Source organism: Canis lupus, chromosome 32 (assembly GCF_048164855.1).
Source record: "Canis lupus baileyi chromosome 32, mCanLup2.hap1, whole genome shotgun sequence".
In the NCBI taxonomy this organism is placed as follows: Eukaryota; Metazoa; Chordata; class Mammalia; order Carnivora; family Canidae; genus Canis; species Canis lupus.
In genome coordinates this window covers 14,546,771-14,569,474 of record NC_132869.1, presented here as the reverse complement: position 1 = coordinate 14,569,474, position 22,704 = coordinate 14,546,771, and the positions used below count along the sequence as shown (strand labels likewise).

Here is a 22,704-nt window from a genome sequence, read left to right as displayed (position 1 = left end):
ACAGATAATATAACCTTAACATATTCAAAAAGAAATATCTTTTAATAGTTTTTCTATTATAACCTTTGAATTTATTGCTATATTGATAAAGGTTTTTAAAATTTTTTTAAGGTTTTAATTTTTAATTAAAAAAAAAAAATCTCTAGGCCAAAAATGGGACTCAAACTCATGACCCCAAGATCAAGAGTGGCATGCTCCACCAACTGAGCCAGCCAGGTGCCCCATACTGATTGATATGGGTTTAAAAAAAAAAAAAAAAGTCAATTCAATGGGACTTCCCTACTTAAAGAATATGGCATCTTTAAATAAGATGATGACTGGTAAATGCCATTTACTGAATTAGCAGTAAGACTTTAAAGCAGTAGAAAAAAACAACAAAACTGGGGAATGCGAAGAATGAGATGCTACAAATAATTGAAAAATCTTACCATTAGTAGATACCATAGGTGTACAAGTGACTGCCAATTTGTTAACCCTTCTGTACACCTCAGTCTCCTCATTTATAAAATGAGTAAAATAATAGTACCTACCTCATGGGGTTGTTGTGAGGATTAAATAAGTTAATATATATAAAGCATCTAGAATAGTGCCCACCTCACTGAGATTGTCAACACCTATTATTACCATCCACCTTATTATTTACAAGTAATTAGTCATAAGGAGAATAGTTGGAATGAGTACGATTCTATGGGGCAGAACTGGCTACCTCAACTCAAAGAGAAAACTGTATAGCTGCAGTCTATACTTTTAAATCATGAATTGCATCAGTTGATAGCTTAACTATTTAACTTAGTTATCATTTTCTTAGCATCAATACTAGAGCACAGAGATAGAACCTAAATCCTCTTCAGAGAAAGAGAGATGCTCAGGTAGGACCTGCGGACCTCAACTTCATAACCCACTGGCTGACATTATAGTCATCTTTTGCTTTAACACAGTTCTAACAAGAAGTAGATGGCTGCTGGGGATAGTATTTGTAGGCAGATCAATCTGGAAATGAGTAGGTAAATACTAAAATATCAAAAGAAAAAAAAAAAGTAAAACCAAAAATCACCAAACTAAAAGATTCTGCAAAGCATTAAACTAAATAGAAATAAATTTGAAAGGAATTTTCCTTTAGAGTCTACATGGGATAAAGTGAAGCTTATGGTATTCATATAGATAAGTTGGCAATGAAGCATAATTTTCAAGTAAAAATTGGCCATTATATATATATGGTTTATATATATATAATTTTAATATGTGCATATGTATTTGTGTGTATACATAAAATATATTTAAATAAAATTCAGCCATTTTATTTTTTTAAAATTCAGTAATTTTAAAAGCAAAAAAAGTCACTTTAGTAAAACAAAAATAAGCTGCTTTAAAAAATTCTAAACTGACTAAACAATTTAATATGCTTAGTAATCATCTGTCACCTCTCCTAAATTTGCAGAACATTTTTAGCTGAACAAGAATTTTCCATGCATTTAAAAAATGAACTGCCTCTAATTTTAAGATCCATTTACAAAAAATACAAAGAATTCCTCATGAAATACATTTTATCACCTTTGAGAAGTAGGTAACTATAGGTTTCAGCTTTTTTTTAATCTTAAGAATAATGAATAATTACAATGAAAAAATTAGTATCAATGTCTAACTAAACTTACTAATAAGGCTAGGAAAGTTCCTTTAAAATTACTTTTATATTAACCTACAATTATCAAAATATTGTTCCCTACCAGCTAAAATATTAATCATCAAATACTAAGTGTCCATGACTCCAAATGTTTTATTTAAGGCACAATTATACACATTACTTTATACTTTTATACAACAAAAATTATGCTTTATGAAGGTCAAAACAAAATGCCTCTTGGTTAGTATCTAAGTCAGAGACTGAAAGAAGAGAAACTTAGATATTTATTATAAAACTCTTCAATTACATGATTGCTTTTTTCTTCATGAAGCAAAAATAATCCTCACTTTTCCAAGAAAGACTAGAGAGGAGAAAGAAACTACTGACCCTCTATGCCTCTTGTTCTATAGTACAAAATATCTGAGATGCTTGTGAAAATTATCCTAGGCTGTAAGGTTCCCAGAAAACAAACAAACTATAGTAATGGGGAAAGAGGTGGAGCTTTGCTAAACATGGGGTTTCCCACCCACCTCTCCCCCCAATTTTCCCCATAAAAGCAACCTCTACTAATAAAACAAAGCATCCTTTAGCAAGTAGCTCCCTAAAGATCCTATCTCTCCTTGAGTGCTTACCACAATCTGATTTCTGGACAGCTGACCCAAAGTTTGATGATTTTACTGATCTTCAGAAAGCCACTGACTGGCTAAAGTCTTATTGGTGAACAGAGTCAAAAATCAGATGCCCCTGTCATACTTTACAGAATGAGGAGTTGGACAGCACAGTTACGTTTGGCTGCACTGTGGTGAAACATATGAGGCATCTTCTTTTTGTCTTCAATTAGCCACGTTTGGGCTGAGTAGCTCTATTACATCTTCAAAAAACTGAGCTCCAGTTCTTGATGGAGATAGAGGAAGGTCATTGAGGAGGTGGTTCAGCTCAAGAGCTAAGTGAAAAATCTGTCTTTTGATTCAGTCCTGCTTGTGGATAGAAGTCATCTTCTGGATGGAAGAGGGAGTGAGATGACCTAGAGTCTTGAATTGGTGGATCTGCAGGAACAGAAACTAAATACAGTGGAGACCTCTTAACTGAGTAACACCACGAGATGGATTTCCTGACAATGTGTCAAATAAGCTAAATATAAAGATTAAGTATGTGCATTGGTACTGATCATGCACTTGTTTTTCCAGATATCAAATGCATTTGCACCATTCTATGAATAAATATGTTTTCCCAATAACTAGCTGTAAAATAATTTATGGAAAAACAACCAATTTAAAGGGAAAAAAAAAGACCCATTCAAACAAAAATCCATATACTTTTGCCTTTGTGAGTCCCACACCCTCACTTTAAAAACTCAGTTCTTTTGAATGACTTTTTCTCTCCATCTTCACAAACTACAATCTATCCATATGTGTCAGTAGTAACATTTATCAAATTTTAATTTGAGTTGGATCTTTTAGGATTTTTTATCCCCCAGAGAAATGGAATTCAAATACACTCAATGTACTAAATTGAGGCTTGAATAATTGACCTGCTCAATAATTCTGAGACCTGCATTAAGTAAGCTGAGTCCTACTTATCAATCAAAAGGAGAGTATATACCATGAAGTCAGGCAATCTTTAAATATGAGTAGTGGTCCCCTTAAATTTCCCTTCAACTTTCATCTAAAATAACTAAGAAAGCCCACAATCAGATTATAGTGGATCTAGTTTTAAATTTCTCTATATATTAATAAGAATTTTGATGAATATTTGATTACTTACTTCCACTTAGAATTTGAATATGTAAATTTACTGTATATACTCTCACAACTATTAGACCAAGGGTCAGCAAACTATGGCTTATGGGCCAAATATAAACCGTCACGTAGTTTTGTACGTAAAGTTTTACTGGGACACAGCCATGCTTATTTGATTATGTACATATTGTCTATGACTACTTTCACGCTACAATGTCAGAAAAAGTATTGGGAACATAGACTGCAGAACCTAAAATACTAAAAACTGGCCCTTTTCAGGAAAAAGTTTGCCAACCCCTGATATAGAGAATTTCTGAAACATATGTAAAACAATTTACACTTTAAATTGTTTTGAAAGAAAGAAAAATAACAAGTAGAATTAAAATTAGATATAGTTCAACCATAACAAAGTTACCACAAAAAGAAACCAAAAGTAAAATAAGTCCCAAGAGGACACTTTATTTGGTTTTGATTCAGATGAAGAATTTGATCCTACTTTAACATTATCAGTTTATTTTTAAGAGCATATACATAAATGCTATGCAACTGACATATTCAAGAGTATATAGATAAGTGCTATGGAACTGTTCACTTAAAAATGGTTTATTTTACCTAAATAAATTATTTTTTAAGAGTATATACAGTATTTTACAGGTTTCTACCTTTAAGTGGGCCACATTATATTGCAGTGGTTAAATATGTAAGTTACATCTTACCTAATAATGTGGTTTCTCCAAAATCTCTTAGATCATCTCAGACCCTTGTGTATATTTCTTCTTTGCCAGTAGATGGAGACAACACCACTGAAAGTTTAAAAGACATCATTCCCTGTTTAAAGGGAGCTTGCTGGTCTGAAAACTAGGGGATCCCTAACCCAAGATTTCTTCAAAGTTATTTTTTAAAAAGCAGACAGAACGGATATGCCAAAACCAGAAATCCAAGGGAATATACCCAATATTAACTATGGACATCCTCAAAAATTTACTGAAGGGAGACTAAACTCTGTACATGATGTAGTAAACTAATAAATCGCAATATTAAAATGCAATCATCTCTTAACTTATAAGATTCAAACTTCCTGCTCACACTGCTCCTAATTTAGGCTAGATCATTTATTTTTTAGTTTCAGAAAATATAACTCAGAATATATAAGAAAAAGAGTTCTTTGAATTCCACAGAAGTAGACGCAGCACATATATGGTTTTTAAAAGTATTAGTCGTATGCACCGCCAGAAGACTTTTATTCAAAATAAGACAACTATCCAGATCCACATAAAAATAATAAGAACTTTATTAAAAAAAAGAAGAGAATTAAGGCAGAAATGGTGGAAGCAGTAAGAAAAAAATTCAATTTTATGGTCACAATAAAAAGAAATGCTCACGAAAGGGAACAATCAAACTCCTCTACTTTCCAAGTTTCTTATTTCACTATCAAAAATGACATAAACAAACCAAAACTATTTCCAAGAAATAAATTTCAAATCTGAAAACTTAAGAAGTCATCCAAAAATAATTTAGTATTTTTCAAATAACAACTTTCCTTTCCAAATTCAAAGCCTGAATGCAATTTTTCAACAAAAAACAAGGTTATCAAGCTAAAGAGAACTAAGACATTGCTATATTATTTATATTTGCCACAAGACTCCTGTCCTTGATGTGAACTAAATAAGAACAACCTATTTGGCAAAAAATGTCTTCTTAAGAAAAAATGATTACCTTAAATCAAATAATATCCAGTTAAAAAAGAAATGTAAAAATCTTAAAATCCTTTATTTTTATGTGTATTTTGCTCATTCTCTAATCAAAAACCAGAACTAAAATCAGCTTTCATAGAAGGGAAATGAAATATAGTACTCACATAATAGCATGCCTATAATGCCTATCTATGTTAAACCAGAACTGACAATAATTGCTAAAGTAAATCCTCTTATGACTCATTAGAAAGTAAAGTAGGTAAAGCAGATCCTGAACCACAAACTTCTATTTAACTCTGAAATTTTATGATTCTGAAAAGATAGTAACTATCATGTGCCAAGAAAACTATACCCACATTCTAACTGCCTATTAAGCGCACAAACAACCATGAACACCTGTTCACCATTCACAAAGTAATTGTTCTGTGGCTTTATTTAATCCTTAGGTTTGCTTCCTCTTGACAAAGAACAAACTTTTTGACCCTTTCTCAATCCTTCAGCAACTGGTATGTATGAAGGTAAAGCTGATTAAGTAACAACCACCATCACAGAAAGGCACTTTGCAATTTTCAAAGCGTATTCATATGAATTAATTAATTCAAATTTTATGACAGGAAAATATCAGATGTGAAGAAAAACTACAGCCAACACAAATATTCACAGTGAAATGTAAATGATATTTGCATTTCGCATGGTTACCTGTCCATCAACACAGATGAGGGAGAAATGCTTTTACCCAGATTTTTAAAGCAGTAACTGGAAGAGTATCCTGGAATTCTATGATTCATATAAAGTAGATGCATAAACTGCCATCTACAGACCATATTACTACAAAAGGATATAAAAATGACCAACAAGGAATGAGTTTTCTTTATACTAATTGGATTTTGGGAGAAAAAAAAAAAACCCACAAAAAAACAAAACACCAGGTGTTAACCTGGCAAGTTCTTCTTGGGGATCTATGATGTCAGTGCTCCTGCCTCCACCTGCTGGCAAACAGATTATGAAACTAGCAGAGATCACTGGGTTAAAAAACTTGACATTTTTGGGAACATTAATGTTTTATGTAATTATTTTGCATGATGCTACTTTGTGTTAATAAATCATTGATATATTGATGAAATCAATTAGGAAAAAACACATTAAACTTTACACACACAAAATTATGAAAGATTTCTTGGTTCAGAACATTATCTAACAGGCCAAAAGTCAAGTTAAAAATTTTTTTAATTACCTGATAAATGACATCTTGGAAAAGGACTGGAAAAGTAAGTGCTGCATCTTCTAGCTCATTTAGACTACAGTGTACTAGTGTTTCATCCTTAAAATAAAAAGCACATACTGAATGAACCAAAATGTTAAAAGAAATTTCATATGATAATTTTATGTACCCATGACCACCAAAAACATTTATAGAAGCACTCATTCATATGTGGAATTTTATATTTATCATACATTCCTGTGTGTGGCATAGCAATCTGGGATAGAACTTTCAAAGCCACTGGTTCTCAGGTATGGTCCCCTGGACCAGCAAGTAGTATCAGCATCACCTGGGTTAGAAATGCAGATAAATAACTAGTTAGAAATACAAAGTTCTAGCTAGTTAGAATCGCAAATTCTCCAGCTCCACTTGTGGTAATTCAAAAACTCAGAAGACGATGAGTAAGAGAGGAGTTCAGCAATCCATATTTGAATAAGCCTTTTAGGTGATTCCAATGCAAGCTCAAGTTTGAGAACCAGTGTTCTGAGTTCTGCAGTTGCCAACTTTCTGTTAAGTGAAATAGATATACACTCCTTTTAAGAATTAGCAAATGGAAGTTTAGAATCTAATTATTTTTAAAAATACATATATTCTATCCACATAGCTCCTTATCCTTTAACCTTTAACAAAGATTTTTATTTTATAAAATGAATGCCTTAGTATCTGTGGAATGTGTTTCAGACATAAATATTATTTAGCTAATAAATTAGCAGTCAATGAAGACTTGTCATTTTTGATTATCAAACCCTGTTTTCTCATTAAAAGGATAAAAAGGTGAGGATCACTCAATCTAAGATATGTGTAAATATATTTCTTAAATAAATGATTAAAAACAGTTCTATTTGTGTTAAGTGACAAACGCTTTTTAAAAAAGCTAATGACTACCCCCAAAATTTTTCAATGCATTTAAAATGAATTAAAATGAAACACAAATGTTCATACCTTGTGATTCCACATCTTATTAGCTGGAGTGTTTCTTTTAACCTAAAGTTAACTCTGGGGAGGCAAAGAGCAAAAAATACTCTAGATATGCCTCATTTTCTTTTAATAGCATATCAGTCTACACATTTCAAGGTATTGTCTTAGCATCTTAAAAAAAGGTAGTCTCTTTCCTTCAACTGAAACACAACTAATTCTACTACTTCTTCATCAACAGACTATCTAAATTTTGATCATTCTTCATTTACTTCTATAAAATTACTCATTTATGCTCACCCAAATCTTAGCTTTCCTTTTCTATTTACCTTCACATTGAATTAAAAATTACGTGGTCAAGCCTGCTATCATGACATTAACTCCTAACACAAAAATCTAGCAAAATCTCTTTCCAGTTTCTCCACTAACTTGCACATCAAATCTAAATTACTAAAAAAAAAAAAAAAAACCTAGATTACTCATAATCAGTTTCAAAATTTTTCTCTACTTATTCTCTCTAATCAATACCTAATACTTAGGAACTCTGTTGATTTCTCTTACATCTCTTTGGCTAGTCAAAGGCTAAAAGTGCTGAACTCTCCAAAAGAACTATACATGCTAGTTAAGATTTAAAATAAGCTTTTCCTCAAGAAAAAAATTTTAGGAGAAATAAAGCACATTTCCAATTATAGAATACCAGTAACAAAGGCTAAATAATAAAATGCTTTCAAATATTATGTGCTAGGTAGGTGTTCAGTTCTCAAAACTCTTCTGGTACCCTAAAACATATATTTTTTAACATACTGAGAGCACTTTAAAGGTTTTATTAGCATTAAGAGATCATATTTTTGGGAGTCTATTAGTAAGTTATTAGTATTAGATACTATACAAAAATAAAAATAGGAAAAGGATTATAATCTTATATAAAGTTAATTCATTGGGACCCAGATGATATTTGGTCCTTCAGGGGACACATAACCTTGACTGCCCTCCCCCTCTCTAAAAAGGTGAAATCTAAGAATGAAATGAAATAGAACATATCAGGAAATTTATTAGGAATTTTTTTTTTTAAAGTCACAAGGGTTTCAGAAATATGGGGAAAAGAGCTAATTTAAATACAACAATGATGACCTAATTTATTTTCAAAAGAGTACCTGATACCAACCAAACTGAGGATCTTGGCATTAGACTATGCTTCCAATAAAAACATTTCAGAACATCTAAGATATGTTTAGTAAATGTGTAAAGACTATTCACATTCACTTTTATCCTTTTAGGCATTTTGGGCTAGTGTTTTAAAAAAGAAATTTAACTATTTTCTCTACCTGTACACATAATATACTTACCAGGTCTAAAACTAGGGAGAATTCTGGTGTGCTTCTTGTTTTTAATGGAAGAGCAGGTTTCCTATTTAGTTGTTCTTCTGTCAGCGGTGGAACATGTTTGATGAAATAATACCTATAAATCAAATTTTAAGAAAATCTCTACATTTCTACATTTTATAAATATAAAACATGTTACCAAATTCAGCTCATGTTTAAATCTTTAATAATACACTTTTTACCTAGTAAACCAAGCCTATGAAATGTAATAAAACTGAAAATATATTAGTATTTCAGTAACCCAGTTAAAGTATTAATACCTACATTATATGTTCTTTGCAATATACCATTCAGCCACCCCTCCACACACGTTTCTTTTTAAGATATTTATAGCTTGTGCTGCTTTATTTTTAGAACATTATTAGGGAATTTAAAAGATGTATTGAATGACATATAATAATAATAATGGACTGCAGAGACTTTCTTAATCTCTAACATTGATACAACTGACAACCTCAAAGGATATAATTCTTGCCATCAAGATCAGAAAATTTGTGGGTGCATGATGTGAGAGAAAGATGAAGATTATGCTACAAAACTCATAAAATATTGAAAAACAGGCTTTAAAATATACCATCCAGGAGTAACAACCATAAAAGCAAATATAGTCAACAATCTGATCTTTCCCTTGGTTAACTGACATCCAAATATATTTGGTGGCCACACATGTCTTTCATTCTGCTCCAAGAGAGAAAGAAAAACAAAACAAACTCACGGGTCAAATACTTCCCAGTCTTCTTCATAGGTGGCTTCTGCATGAGCTGATGAATAACCACTATCTGGAGTTACTGGTGCTATTTAAAAGAATGAAAACAAAATGTTACTTTTACTCACTATGAAGCATATATTTTTACTGTTTTTATGTAAGATTTTTCTCTGGGTATTTTAGATTCAAAATATGACAGAAATAACTTATAAACAGTATTGCAAAGCAAATTTATTAACATATAGTTCTAACTCCAGATCCAAAGGAAGAAATTGCCATTACTGATAAAATGGCAAGCTAGATCACAGCTAGCAGAATTAAAATCCCTCACAGCAAAAGAGAAAATTTACTACTTATTACCAGAAAAATACACTCCACAAAATTTTAATTTTTTTTAAAGATTTATTTATTCATGAGAGACACAGAGAGCAAGGCAGAGACACAGGCAGAGGGAGAAGCAGGCTCCCCATGGGGAACCCGATGCGGGACTCAATCCTGGGACTCTGGGATCACTCTCTGAGCCGAAGGCAGATGCTCAACCACTGAGCCACCCAGGCATCCCACAAAATTTCAATTTCTAATTAGAGAGTGCTACATGTAAAACCATAAAAATTTCATGGGCTCTTATAGGCAGTAACACTTTGCAAAGTACCTTGTACATACACAAGAGGTCAATATATATTTGTGCTGACCTTAGACCCAAAGGTAGTTTTTAACCTGAGGTTTATAAACATTATTTAAGAGGTTCATGAAACCCCCTTGAAGACTTATGAAAAAATGCGGTATGTACATTTTTCCAGGAACCTTAAGGTTGTTTAAAATCTTTTAAACATTTTAAAAAATGCTGCTCTGTATAGAAACCATTGCCTTAAAAGAGGCTTTATTTTACTTCTAATTAACAAGCAGCCTAAAAATAATCATGAAGCAATTCTATATTCCATGACACATGGTTCATTCTTTTTTTTTTTTTTTTTCTCCTGGTCTCCATGTTCTTTTTTTTTGTTGTTGTTGTTTGTTTTTTAATTTTTATTTATTTATGATAGTCACACACAGGGAGAGAGAGAGAGGCAGAGACACAGGCTGAGGGAGAAGCAGACTCCATGCACCGGGAGCCCAACGTGGGATTCGATCCCGGGTCTCCAGGATCACGCCCTGGGCCAAAGGCAGGCGCTAAACCGCTGCGCCACCCGGGGATCCCCACATGGTTCATTCTACATTTAAGCTAAAATTCTGTCAACTGATAGAGCATTAGAAATTATGCCGGGAGGCTAGCCTGGCTGGCTCAGTAGAAAGAGCATGCAACTCTGGATCTCAGGGTCATGAGTTCAAACCCCACAATGGGTGCAGAGATTACTTAAATGAAAAACTTAAAAAAAAAAATTATACTGAGAATTTTCTAAGATAATAATTATAACTTAAATTCAAGTAGAGGACAAAAGATTTTAAGTTAATGTCGCAGAGATAATAATTTAAGATCGATGCTAGAAACAATGTTTGTGTCCCCACAAAATGGTAATTGGAGGTGGAGACTTTTAGAAGGTTGGAGCCCTCATGAATGGGATTAGTACCCTGAGACTCCAGAACTCATATAGGTTCTACCATGTAAGGATGCATGAGAAGACAGTTGTTACGAATCAGAAAGCAGGCCCTCTCCAAGTACTGGATCTGCTTGTGCTTTGATCTTGGATTTCCCAGCCTCCTAAACTGTGACAAATACGTTACTGTGGTGTATATGCCACCTAGTCTATGGTAATTTGCTATTGCAGCCCAAAAGGACTAAGACAGTAGAACTCAATAAAAAGTGTTATAATCTATCTATAGGGGACGTCTGGGTGGCTCAGTGGTTGAGCGTCTGCCTTTGGCTCAGGGCGTGATCCTGGAGACAGAGAGAGAGAGAGAGAGAGAGAGAGAGAGAGAGAGGGAGAGACGCAGGCAGAGGGAGAAGCAAGCTCCATGCAGGGAGCCCGACGTGGGACTTGATCCCGGGTCCCCAGATCAGGCCCTGGGCTGAAGATGGCGCTAAACTGCTGAGCCACCCAGGCTGCCCTAAATAAAATCTTAAAAAAAAAAAATCTATCTCCAGGAATGGCATACTGGGTAAGTCAGGACAAAAAACAAGTTTTGTTATTATTAATAAAAATTTGTTATTAATTTTTAAATGATTTTATTTATTTGAGAGGGAGAGAGAGAGAGACTAAGTGCACACATGCACAGGTCAAGAGAAGGGCAGACAGGGAGGGAGAGGAAAAAGGGAGAGAATCTCAAGCAGACTCTACACTAAGCGAGGAGCCTGACATGGGGCTCTATTTCATGACTCTGAGATCATGACCTGAGCCAAAACCAAGAGCTGGACATAACCGACTAAGCCACCCAGGTGCCCCCATCATGTATTAATTCTTTGTGTATATATTACCTTATAACACAGTGTGTATGTTCAGTGAATGACAACAGATGTAAAGCATAATTTTTGTCCATCTGTAACAACTTTATGCCAGTAACAGTTCATTAGCACAAGAAGTAATGGAAAAATATATCTTCTAACCACTTCTGTTTCAAATTCCTATTAACCTCAGAGAAAGGGGGAAAGGAAGCAATATTTGAGTGCCTTCATGCTAAACTTTTTTTCTTTCAAAACCATGAATTATATCTTTTAAAGCTCGGAAAACTACCTCAGATAGCTGAAGTTGTCTAAAGCCACAAAGCTAAGAGAATGGCAGAGCCAGCTTCCTTCCTTCCTTATTCTCTTTGGCTAGTTTCTTGAAGTTAAGAATAAGTAAAAACCTTTGTCACTCATACTCATCTTCTAAGATCAGCAAAAATTTTACTTCTATCCTGTCATGATCCAGAGTAAGTGTGCCACCTGAACATTGTGCACGTTTATTTGTAATAGCACTTACCACACTATACAGTAATTTTTTTGTATACTTGGCTTGTCAATTAGATTACATACTCTTTAGGGTCAAGGAGCATTTATCTTATTCATCTTTATAAATAACACCCATATCAGAAAATAGGTGTTCAACAAATGTTAGGGGAATAAATGAATGAGACAACTGGAGTAAGTATTACTTTTTCCCTCTAGAAACCACTAAGGTTATAGAAATCCCAAAGGATCTTCAGTTATCAGAAGAAAAAAAATTACGTGGGATCATACAGCAGCACAAAAGCAACACACTTTGTGAGAACCAATAGAAAGGAGCCTGAACTGCTGGAACCCATTACCTATTAATTCATGGCATGATAAATGTAAAGAAAATAAAAGACCTCAAGATTGTTAAAAAAACAAAAACAGAACAAATATCAAACAGGAAGCCCAAAGCTCTGGACTTAGTTTATACTTAGTCTATACTGGCAAAGTAATGAGCATAAAATGACAGATGAAGAGTAAGTTCTTTTGCAAGTCTTATCCACCCAATAATGAACTGTGTATATAATCCATGTTGATTTGCTAGATTCAGTATTATTCTTAAAAAATATAACATTATAATGTAACATAGATATTAACATTATAGATATTTTGTTTAACATTATAGAAAAATCTTTTATGTGACCAATTTAAAATAAATCTTTCCTGTTATGTGCTTTTCTCTTCATATTAGCATTACTGAGTTACACTATATAGAAGTTTCATAATTGTATGCATTTTTTCCTCAAATGATTTCTGCCATTTTAATTATATTTTTTCATGTTTCCCCTTTATATTCAAAGGAAGAACATCATTCTACTTCCTTACACAAAACTACATTTCTGAACCAATACATATGTGCTACGGTCTCTCAAGTATCTGGCATTTTAAGAAATAAAAAACCAAAAAACAAATCTAAGATTAAAGCTAAGATCTTGTCCCTCTGGGAAAAGATGACCATTCTCAATTTTATTTCTGCTTTTAAGCATCATGGCACAGTTTTATCTTTTAGCTTTATATGTCTATATACCACAACCCTCAGAGGTAATAAATTCTGATCTCATATGTTCTACATTTCCATGACAACTGGCTCAGGAACCCAACAATTATGTTAGGCATTTATAAGGATCCAGAATTAGGCTGCAAAGTTTGGATGTAGGGAAAGATCTAGGAAAAGCAGCTTCTTTTGGGGAGATGTCATTTATATGTCCAATAAATGTGAAGGCTGCCTTTAGGTGGGGACTTCAGACCGAAAGGTCTGAGACTGATGCATCTATAATTGTGTTAAAAAAAAAAACAAAACATGAGCATGTTTTGCTATTTGTATTAAATTTCTCTAAGTACAGGCTCAGCAGTTTAGGGCCTGCCTTCGGCCCAGGACATGGTCCTGAAGTCCCAGAATCGAGTCCCATATCAGTCCCATATCAGAAGTAGGGAGCCTACTTCTCCCTTTGTTTCTGCCTCTCTCCCCCTCTCTCTCCCTCTCTCGTCTCTCATGAATAAATAAAATCCTTAAAAATAAACAAATAAATAAATTCACTTATTTATTTCTCTAAGTAATTAGATTAGTACAAATAAACTGTAAAATGACTAATGCTCAGTCAAAACAATCTTTTAAAAAATTCAAATTCAAAATGAGCAGATTTTGGGGAGAAAGTTTTATTTCCAATTCTAATTGTTTTATGTTCAAGAAATAAAAACTTATGCATTTGATTGATTAAAGAAAAAAATGAGAAAGATTGCATTTTTATAAATTATTCATGAATATGCATTAAGAAAAGGAATTTTATTCACCTGTAAGAGGTGGGATATCACGATTAACTGTTTCTTCTGCTTCTTCTAAACCATTATTTATCGATGGCCTCACTTGAACTGCTTGATTTGAGTAAGCCGCTCCATTAGTTGACGTAGTAGTACTGGTAGTGATCTCATCCACCTGTTCCATATCAAGTTGTTTTACTATTTCTTCAGCTTCCACAGCCTGTCCTGGGGAATCGGATCCTGATGTTCCTATAATCAAGATTCAGGGTATTGACAACCATCATATAAAAACTCAAAAGGGGGTAGGGAATAGGATAGATATTTTTAAGGGTACAGACTTATAGCAAACAAACATAAGCCCTACAGACCTAATACACTGTAGAGTGAATATAAACAATATTGTATTATAATCAACAAACTTGCTAAGAGACTAGAGCTTAATTGTTCTAACCACTAAAAAGGATAATTATGTAATGTGATAGAGGTGCTAACTATTGTTACACGGCAATCATATTATAATATACAAATGTATCAAATTAACTTGTTAACCTTATATATATATTTTAAGATTTTATTTGTTTATTCATGAGGGACACAGAGAGAGGCAGAGACACAGGCAGAGGGAGAAGCAGGAGCCATGCAGGGAACCCAATGTGGGACTCAATCCCAGGTGTCCAGGATCATGCCCTGGGCTGATGGTAGCGCTAAACCGCTGAGCCACCGGGGCTGCCCAACTTGTTTACCTTAAATTTACATAAATGTATGTCAGATATATTTTAATAAAAGTGAAATACTGAAAAATAAACTCAAAAAACAGAAAAAAAAAGGGGGGGCGGGGGACACCTGGGTGGCTCAGAGGTTGAGCATCTGCCTTTGGCTCAGGGCATGATCCTGGAGTCCGGAGATCAAGTCCCACATCGGGCTCCCTGCATGGAGCCTGCTTCTCCCTCTGCCTGTGTCTCTGCCTTTCTCTCTCTTTCTCTGTGTCTCTCATGAATAAATAAATAAAATATTTTTTAAAAATGAAAACTAAACTAAAAAATTTGGAAAAACCAAATGCAACAGAAATAGAGCTGAGGATACTACTGTTTAGTGTTTTTTTTTTTCTATACATCTCAAATAATCAGGAATAAAGACTATTATAAGATAAAGTGATACTGATGAACAAAATTTTAAGAGTGTTCGAATAGTTTAGCAACACCTATTTAGAGCTTTTATAACTTAGAACTTTAAAAAAAAATTTTTTTTAAAGATTTTATTTATTTATTCATGATAAACATAGGGAGGGGAGGGGGGGCAGAGACACAGGCAGAGGGAGAAGCAGGCCCCATGCCAGGAGTTGACACAGGACTTGATCCCGGGACTCCAGGATCACGCCCTGGGCCAAAGGCAGGTGCCAAACTGCTGAGCCACCCAGGGATCCCCAGAACTTTAAAAATTTTTTTATTGAGGGATGGCTCAGTGGTTGAGCATCTGCCTTGAACTCAGGTCATGATCCCAGGGTCCTGGGATTGAAACCCACATCAGGGTCCCCACAGGGAGCCTGCTTCTCCTCTGCCTATGTCTCTGCCTCTCTCTCATGAATAGATTTTAAAAATTAAAAAAAAATTTATGGAGATATAACAGACATATAACTGTTTAAGTTTCACGCTTATTCACGTGTTGATTTAATACATTTATATATATACTGCATTATGACTACTAACCTAGCATTAGCTAACACCTCTATCCTGCCGCATCATTATCATTATTTTTGTGGTGAGAAAATCTAAGATCTAGTCTCTTTGCAACTTTGAAGTATACAATACAGTATTGTTGACCATAGAACTTCTTTTCAATATAGCAAATATCTTTTATTAAGTGCCTACTATGAGCTAGGCATTTTATATGTATTTTTTTCCATTATCATTTCCATTAAACAGATCCTTATCCTTCCATACTAAGCATCCTAGCCACTGTAGGCAGTTGTAATTTTAAAATCAGAGGTAGTTATGCAAGAATGAGCTAAATGTTCCCCTAACCATCAGAATATTTTAATTCAGAGACACAACAATTTCCCAACAATATTCCATCTTAGTAACAAAGACTGAAGTTAGTTTCCTAATCATACTCGCCTACCACCTAGATGAACCTGTTGCCCTATTCTTCCACTACTAGATAAACCCAACTCTTTTCTTTCTTTATGGAATTCTCCAAATGTCTTTTTTTTTCTTTTTAATTTGATATATTTATTCATGAGAGACACAGCGAGAGGCAGAGATGCACGCAGAGGGAGAAGCAGGCTCCATGCAGGGAGCTTAACGCGAGACTCCAGGATCATGCCCTGGGCTGAAGGTGGCACTAAACTGCTGAGCCACCTGGGCTGCCCCCAAATGTCATTTTCAACAACAAAATCAACCTCCTAAACTCTCAACTTTCTCACAGAATGTTCTTTCTCCATCATAGCTTTAAATGTAACTCCCTTCCAAAAAACCTCTTTTCCTGACATCTTTCCTGCAAAGCTCTTTATTCTTCCATACTCAACATACTAACTGAATCAGAATTCATTTATCTCCATTTCTGCTACCAGATCATTGGTTTTTCCACTGAATATGCAAAAAAATACCTGTTCCTGAGACTGATGTCATCTAGCTATATAATTCTTCACTTATCCCACTGCTGCCATCTACTAACTGCTGCCAGCATCCTCTCTCAATTAGAAGAATTGAACACCTCACCAGCAGTCTATTAAACACCTCCTAGTTATTATAGTAATGTCAATGACTCATCCTAAGACTAATCCTCAAAAGTCTTGCCTTCTCTAGCTCTATCTTCATTCATAACTGCTCTCTTAAGTAACTACAATGACCATAACCTGGATATTCACACTAAGAAAAGTTTCATCTCTGAAGACAAAAGTTCAAATATATCAATCCCCTACCATAACTTCCTCATCTTTTAATTATCGATCTCATATTCCTATTACATGTGATTTCATGTTTGATAAAACCCAATCTCTTTCATTCTAAACAATCCTTCAACAGCTCCTTCCCCAACCTTCTCAACTAGTTAGACTTCATGGTATATCACAAATCACTCTCAAACCAGTAGTTTCAGGGTCCTTGCTCCCTTGTCTTTCCACTGTCAACCATCACAGAAATCTCTCTTGAATCAATGTAACTTACAGGCTTACTGGGATTTCTTTTAATTATACCCAAAAGCAAACATTTCACTGTTCTCTTCATCCCTGCCACCAGGAATCTCAGCACATGGCACCATCTCCTCCTTCAAAGAAAAAGTTGTAACTATCAAACATCAACTACTTCTGCCCAAATATCTATTCCCCCAAGATCTTAGTTTGCTGACCATATAGACCATTTACTCCACTGGTTTCAATACCTATAAGCTGATAATACAGTTAATAGTCTACTGCTTAAACCCAGATTTCTTCTGAGCCAAAGGCAGATGCTTAACCACTGAGCCACCCAGGTGCCCCTCTCTCCCTACTGTAAAAAAGCAAGCTCCTTGAGGGCAAGGACCATGTGTTAATCATCCTTGACTCTCCAGAGACTAGTACAATGGTTGGGATATGGCAAATATTGATTTGAATAAACTGAAATCTTCAAATTGCCTCTGCCCCATACTCAAGTATAATTATCCTCTCTCATAGGTTAAGATGCTCAATTTATTTTTATTTTTTTTTAAAGATTTTATTTATTTATTCATGAAAGTTACAGAGAGAGATGCAAAGACATAGGCAGAGGGAGAAGCAGGCTCCATGCAGGGAGCCTGATGTGGGACTCCATCCAGGGACTCCAGGATCACACCCTGGGCCGAAGGCAGATGCTCAACCTCTGAGCCACCCAGGCGTCCCAAGATGCTCAATTTAAAGAACTGGACCAAGATAACATGTTTAAAGAGTGGCAGAGCTGGAATTTTAAAACAAGTTTCTCTAATTCCAATGCTTATTCTTTTTCCACTATACCACCTATTCTGAAAGATGTTCTAAAAGGCCCTAGTTTAGACAGAACATAGAGACTCCTAACTCTGGGTAACGAACGAGGGGTGGTGGAAGGGGAGGAGGGCGGGGGGTGGGGGTGAATGGGTGACAGGCACTGAGGGGGGCACTTGAGGGGATGAGCACTGGGTGTTATTCTGTGTGTTGGCAAAGTAAACACCAATAAAAAATAAATTTATTATAAAAAATAAAAAAATAAAAAAAAAATAAAAGGCCCTAGTTTTATTTTAAAACTTTTAAACTTATATTTAAACTTAATATATTTTACAATATATTAACAGATATTCCACAGAAAAGGATTCTTGGAGGCAAATATGTCTAGGAAATACAAAGTTAAAGTTAAATATAGTTTTTGTTTTATTTCTACTATAGGACTTCACAAATCCTTTCATGTGCCAATATGCATTATTTTAAGCCCCCAGAGCATCTAAATTTTATAGTGCACCATTCTGCCTTTTAAAAATTGTATTATCCACAACCATAATTCATACGAGAATTTAAATAATCAGCAGATAAATATTTAATGACTATTTTCCATGTGCCCCATACTATATCAAACAACTAGGTAGATGTAAAAATAAAGGCATGATCTCTTGCTCTCACATAATCTAGAGACTACATTATTGTTTATGAACTTAAGAATTAATCATCAAAAAAGATAGGACACTAGTTAAATCTTTAAAAAAAAATGTTGGGAGGGACATCTGGGTAGCTCAGTTGGTTGGGTGTCCAACTCTTGGTTTCGGCCCTGGTCATGATCTCAGGGTTGTAGGATCAAGCCCCAAGTTGGGCTCCACACTCAGCAGAGAGTCTACTTGGGATGCTCTCCCTTTCTCTCCTTCTTCTAGCATGCATTCTCTATCTTAAATAAATAAAATCTTAAACAAATTATGTTGGGAGGGGCACCTGAGTGGCTCAGTGGTTGAGCATCTGCCTTCAGCTCAGGGTGTAATCCTGGAGTCCTGGGATCAAGTGCTGCATCAGGCTCTTCGCAGGGAGCCTGCATCTCCCTCTGCCTCTGCCTCTGCCTCTGTCTCTGTGTCTCTCATGAATAAATAAAGTCTTTAAAAAAAAAATCCCTAAGGGGGAAAAAAAAAATCAAGCAAATAATATAAGATGTATTAAAAAAAAAATGACCTAGGGGATCCCTGGGTGGCTCAGCGGTTTAGTGCCTGCCTTTGGCCCAGGGCATGATCCTGGAGACCAGGGATTGAGTCCCACATCAGGCTCCCTGCATGGAGCCTGCTTCTCCCTCTGCCTGCCTGTCTGTCTGCCTGTCTGTCTGTCTCTCTCTCTCTGTCTCTCAGGAATAAATAAATAAAATCTTAAAAAAAAAATGACTTCGTTTCAGCTCACTTAAAATTCTACTTTATTGATCTAGAATATTAAAGTGTTTCTGGATTCTCTCCTGTACACACTAAAGATTACAGAAGTTATTCCAACATAAAAGACATTACTTTCCCTCTGGCCCAGTTTATCATATAGCTTTTCAGATAGTGAAAGTGGAGTTCATGCACTTCAAGAGAATTAAATATGACCTAAATTTATTTGTCACTTAAAAAAAAAAAAAAAAAAGGTCTTGGGCAGCCCAGGTGGCTCAGCAGTTTAGCGCTGCCTTCAGCCCAGGGCCTGATCCTGGAGACCCGGGATCGAGTCCCAAGTCAGGCTCCCTGCGTGGAGCCTGCTTCTCCCTCTGCCTGTGTCTCTGCCTCTCTGTCTCTCATGAATAAATACATGAGAGACATGTATTTTTTAAAATCTTAAAAAAAAAAAAAAAAAAAAGGTATTTTAGGAACTGTGTATTTTTTTTCTTCAGGAGCTGTGTTTTTTTTTTGTTTGTTTTTGTTTTTTTAAAGATTTATTTATGAGAGACATAGATTGAGAGGAGAGGCAGAGACATAGGCAGAGGGAGAAGCAGGCTCCTCGCAGGGAGCCTGACGTGGGACTCGATCCTGGATCCGGGGATCACGACCTGAGCCAAAGGCAGGCGCCCAACCGCTGAGCCACCCAGGCGTCCCAGGAGTTGTGTGTTTTTTAATGAGGCTGAAAACAAACATAAGCTGCTGACAAAACAGCCAGTAAAATCAAACAGATCTTTTAAAAAATTAGGAGAACTAATAATTTTTAAACCCAAATTATAGGTAATAGTTTATACTTACCATTTTTATTTGCTGGTGAAAAAAAGTTGAAGACAGGAGAAAATATGGTCCCCAACAATGTAGTCCTTGGAGGACTGCCAGAGGAAGGATTATCTTCTAATTTTCCATTTTGTTTTACATGTTGATTTGTCATTTCATAACTACCAGCTTCTAAGAAACAAGAAAAAAAGTTGGAATCTAGAAAACATGACTTAAAGAAATGTTTTAAAAAATTTCTTTTTTGCCTCAAAATACTTTATAAAAACTGATTAACATTTAATGTTAAAGCTTATTACTTTAAAAATATCCCGAGGTAAATAAATTGTAAATCAAATGATCTTTATAACAAGTTTATTTATAATGCTTTATAACTGCTACAAAGCTCATTTGAAGCTAGAAGTATATAGACTGAAAGGCTTCAAAATCCACAGTATAAGTGAAAACAAAACTCTTTGTAAGTAAAGCAAGTTACATCAAAAAGATAAATGCAAAATCCTGTCCTTTTTTACATTCTGGGAGGCTGTCTACATTCACAAAACCTACCTATTAGTAATGAATAACAGCTAAATAAATAGACAACATAGATCTATTAAAGCAGAAGACTATGTATAGCAGTATCAAAAATTACTTATGTATACCCAGACATCATTTCAGAATGGTTAAGAAAAACAAACAGGTTTTTTGTCTTTTGTTTTTTTTCAGTTTCTTATTAATAAAAAAAATTTCATGATCTTTTGGAAAATATACAGTAAAAACAAATTCAAACAAATGTGTTTTGATTAATCATCCTTGACCTTCCATAACTTTACTTGGTATCTACCAGATTTTTTCCTTCTTTGTAATAGGTCTTTTGTTTCTTTTTCCCTATTAGTCCATTCTAACAATAGAGATACAACACTGAATTGAGAGGAAAGAAGCAAGGAATTATTCTTGCTGTTGTGTTTAAAAGAGCAATGGTTAAAATGCACCATTCCATGCTCTGAAGTGTTGTTTTATATAGCTTTTCTCTGCTTGTCCTTCTTGTTTTCCTCCTTTTTGACTTTGAGGAGCTTCCTAGCAATATTATACTGACCTAGAACAAGATTTATCAACAGCAGTACTATTGACTTTTGGGCTGGATGTTTCTTTACTGTGGGAGGACGTCCTGTGCACTGTAGGATGTTTAGCAGCATCCCTAACTTCTACCTGCTAGAAGTGATGTAGCAACCCTTCAATAGGTTCTGACAACCATAAAGGTCTCCAGACATTAATAAATGTTCCCTGGGGACAAAACCACCCCTAGTTAAGAACCACTGTCCTGAGTGATCCAGGCCCTTTCTGAGCTTTGAAATTCCATGATCCAGGAACAGATTCTTTGTACATATTTCAATAAATTAGGTCACAGTTATTACTGCTTTAAGAATTGAGCTTATTAGAGGTTGAAAATGCTGTTCCATATATATTTTCATGATAAATAGTATAAAGCTAGTTGCTCTGCCTTTACTTATCATTTTAATTCATCAAAGTAGATTTATATTAGATAAATTTTTATTTCATTTCATGCTATTAATACTTAATACAAAGGGTTACAAAAATAGGGAAAAATCTCAGAGTCCATTTTTAAAAACAGAAAAGAAACATGACAGGTGAGATCTATGCACCTAATAAAACAATATCTAATATTAACAAACCTAATAAAACAATATCTAAATATTAACAAACCTCCATTTACTTGACTTTTCCGTCTTACTCGAGATATCTGTTTGTTAGGCTTTTCTCCTGCTCTTGGTGTTGATGTGATCAAATTATTATCTATATCACGTTCAATCCTACTTCGTTTCGAAGGATTTTCTCTCTCTTCCTTAAGATATGAGGGAAAAAACATGCATTGAGCACAGGCATTCCACCTTATAGAATATACTTATAAAAATAGATGTACCCTCTATGTTCACTGCAGCATTATTTACAATAGCCAACAGAAACAACTTAAGTGTCCATCTGTTGATGAATGGATAAAGAATACATGGGGTGCACACGCGCGCACACACACACACACACACACACACACAAATGGAGTATTACTCAGCCATTAAAAAAGGAAATTTTGCCACTTATGAAAACATGAATGTACTAAGTAAAGACAGTGAAAATACCATATGACCTTACTTCTATGTGGTCAACAAATGAGAAAACAAAAAACAAAAAACAAAAAACCTGCTCAAAGATACAGGGAATGGATTGGTGGTTGCCAGAGGTGGGGGGTGAGGGCTGGCAAAATGAATGAATGGACTCAAAAGATACAAATTCTAGTTATAAAATAAGTCATAGAAATGTAATACACAGCATGGTAACTATAGCTAATACAGTACTGCATATATGAAAGTGGCTAAGAGAGTAAATCTTAAAAGTCCTCATCATAAAAAGAAGTTCTAACTATGGTGATGGGGATGTTAGCTAGGCCTGTTGTGATGATCATTTTACAACACACACACACATAAAAATATCAAATCACTGTTGTATGCTAAAATTAATATAATGTTGTATATATCAATTATACCTTAATTTAAAAAAGATATAGTATGTGTAATATATTTTCCCATTTTTCA

The 22,704-nt window shown here is 34.7% G+C and overlaps 1 protein-coding gene across 12 annotated transcripts in view; it reads right to left on the bottom strand.

The window, feature by feature from the left end:
* Positions 1–22,704, bottom strand: part of CTDSPL2 (CTD small phosphatase like 2) — an 88,992-nt gene that overhangs the window by 16,221 nt on the left and 50,067 nt on the right. For 8 of the 12 annotated variants that reach the window (XM_072808188.1, XM_072808186.1, XM_072808185.1 and 5 more), the window contains 6 exons: positions 21,821–21,959; positions 20,141–20,290; positions 14,018–14,233; positions 9,328–9,406; positions 8,577–8,688; positions 6,289–6,375 (listed from right to left, as the gene is read on the bottom strand). In XM_072808188.1, the coding sequence (XP_072664289.1) occupies positions 6,289–6,375; positions 8,577–8,688; positions 9,328–9,406; positions 14,018–14,233; positions 20,141–20,290; positions 21,821–21,959 (783 nt within the window). The remainder of the gene's footprint in view (positions 1–6,288; positions 6,376–8,576; positions 8,689–9,327; positions 9,407–14,017; positions 14,234–20,140; positions 20,291–21,820; positions 21,960–22,704) is intronic. The other 4 variants (XM_072808195.1, XM_072808194.1, XM_072808196.1 and 1 more) reach the window with 1 other exon arrangement.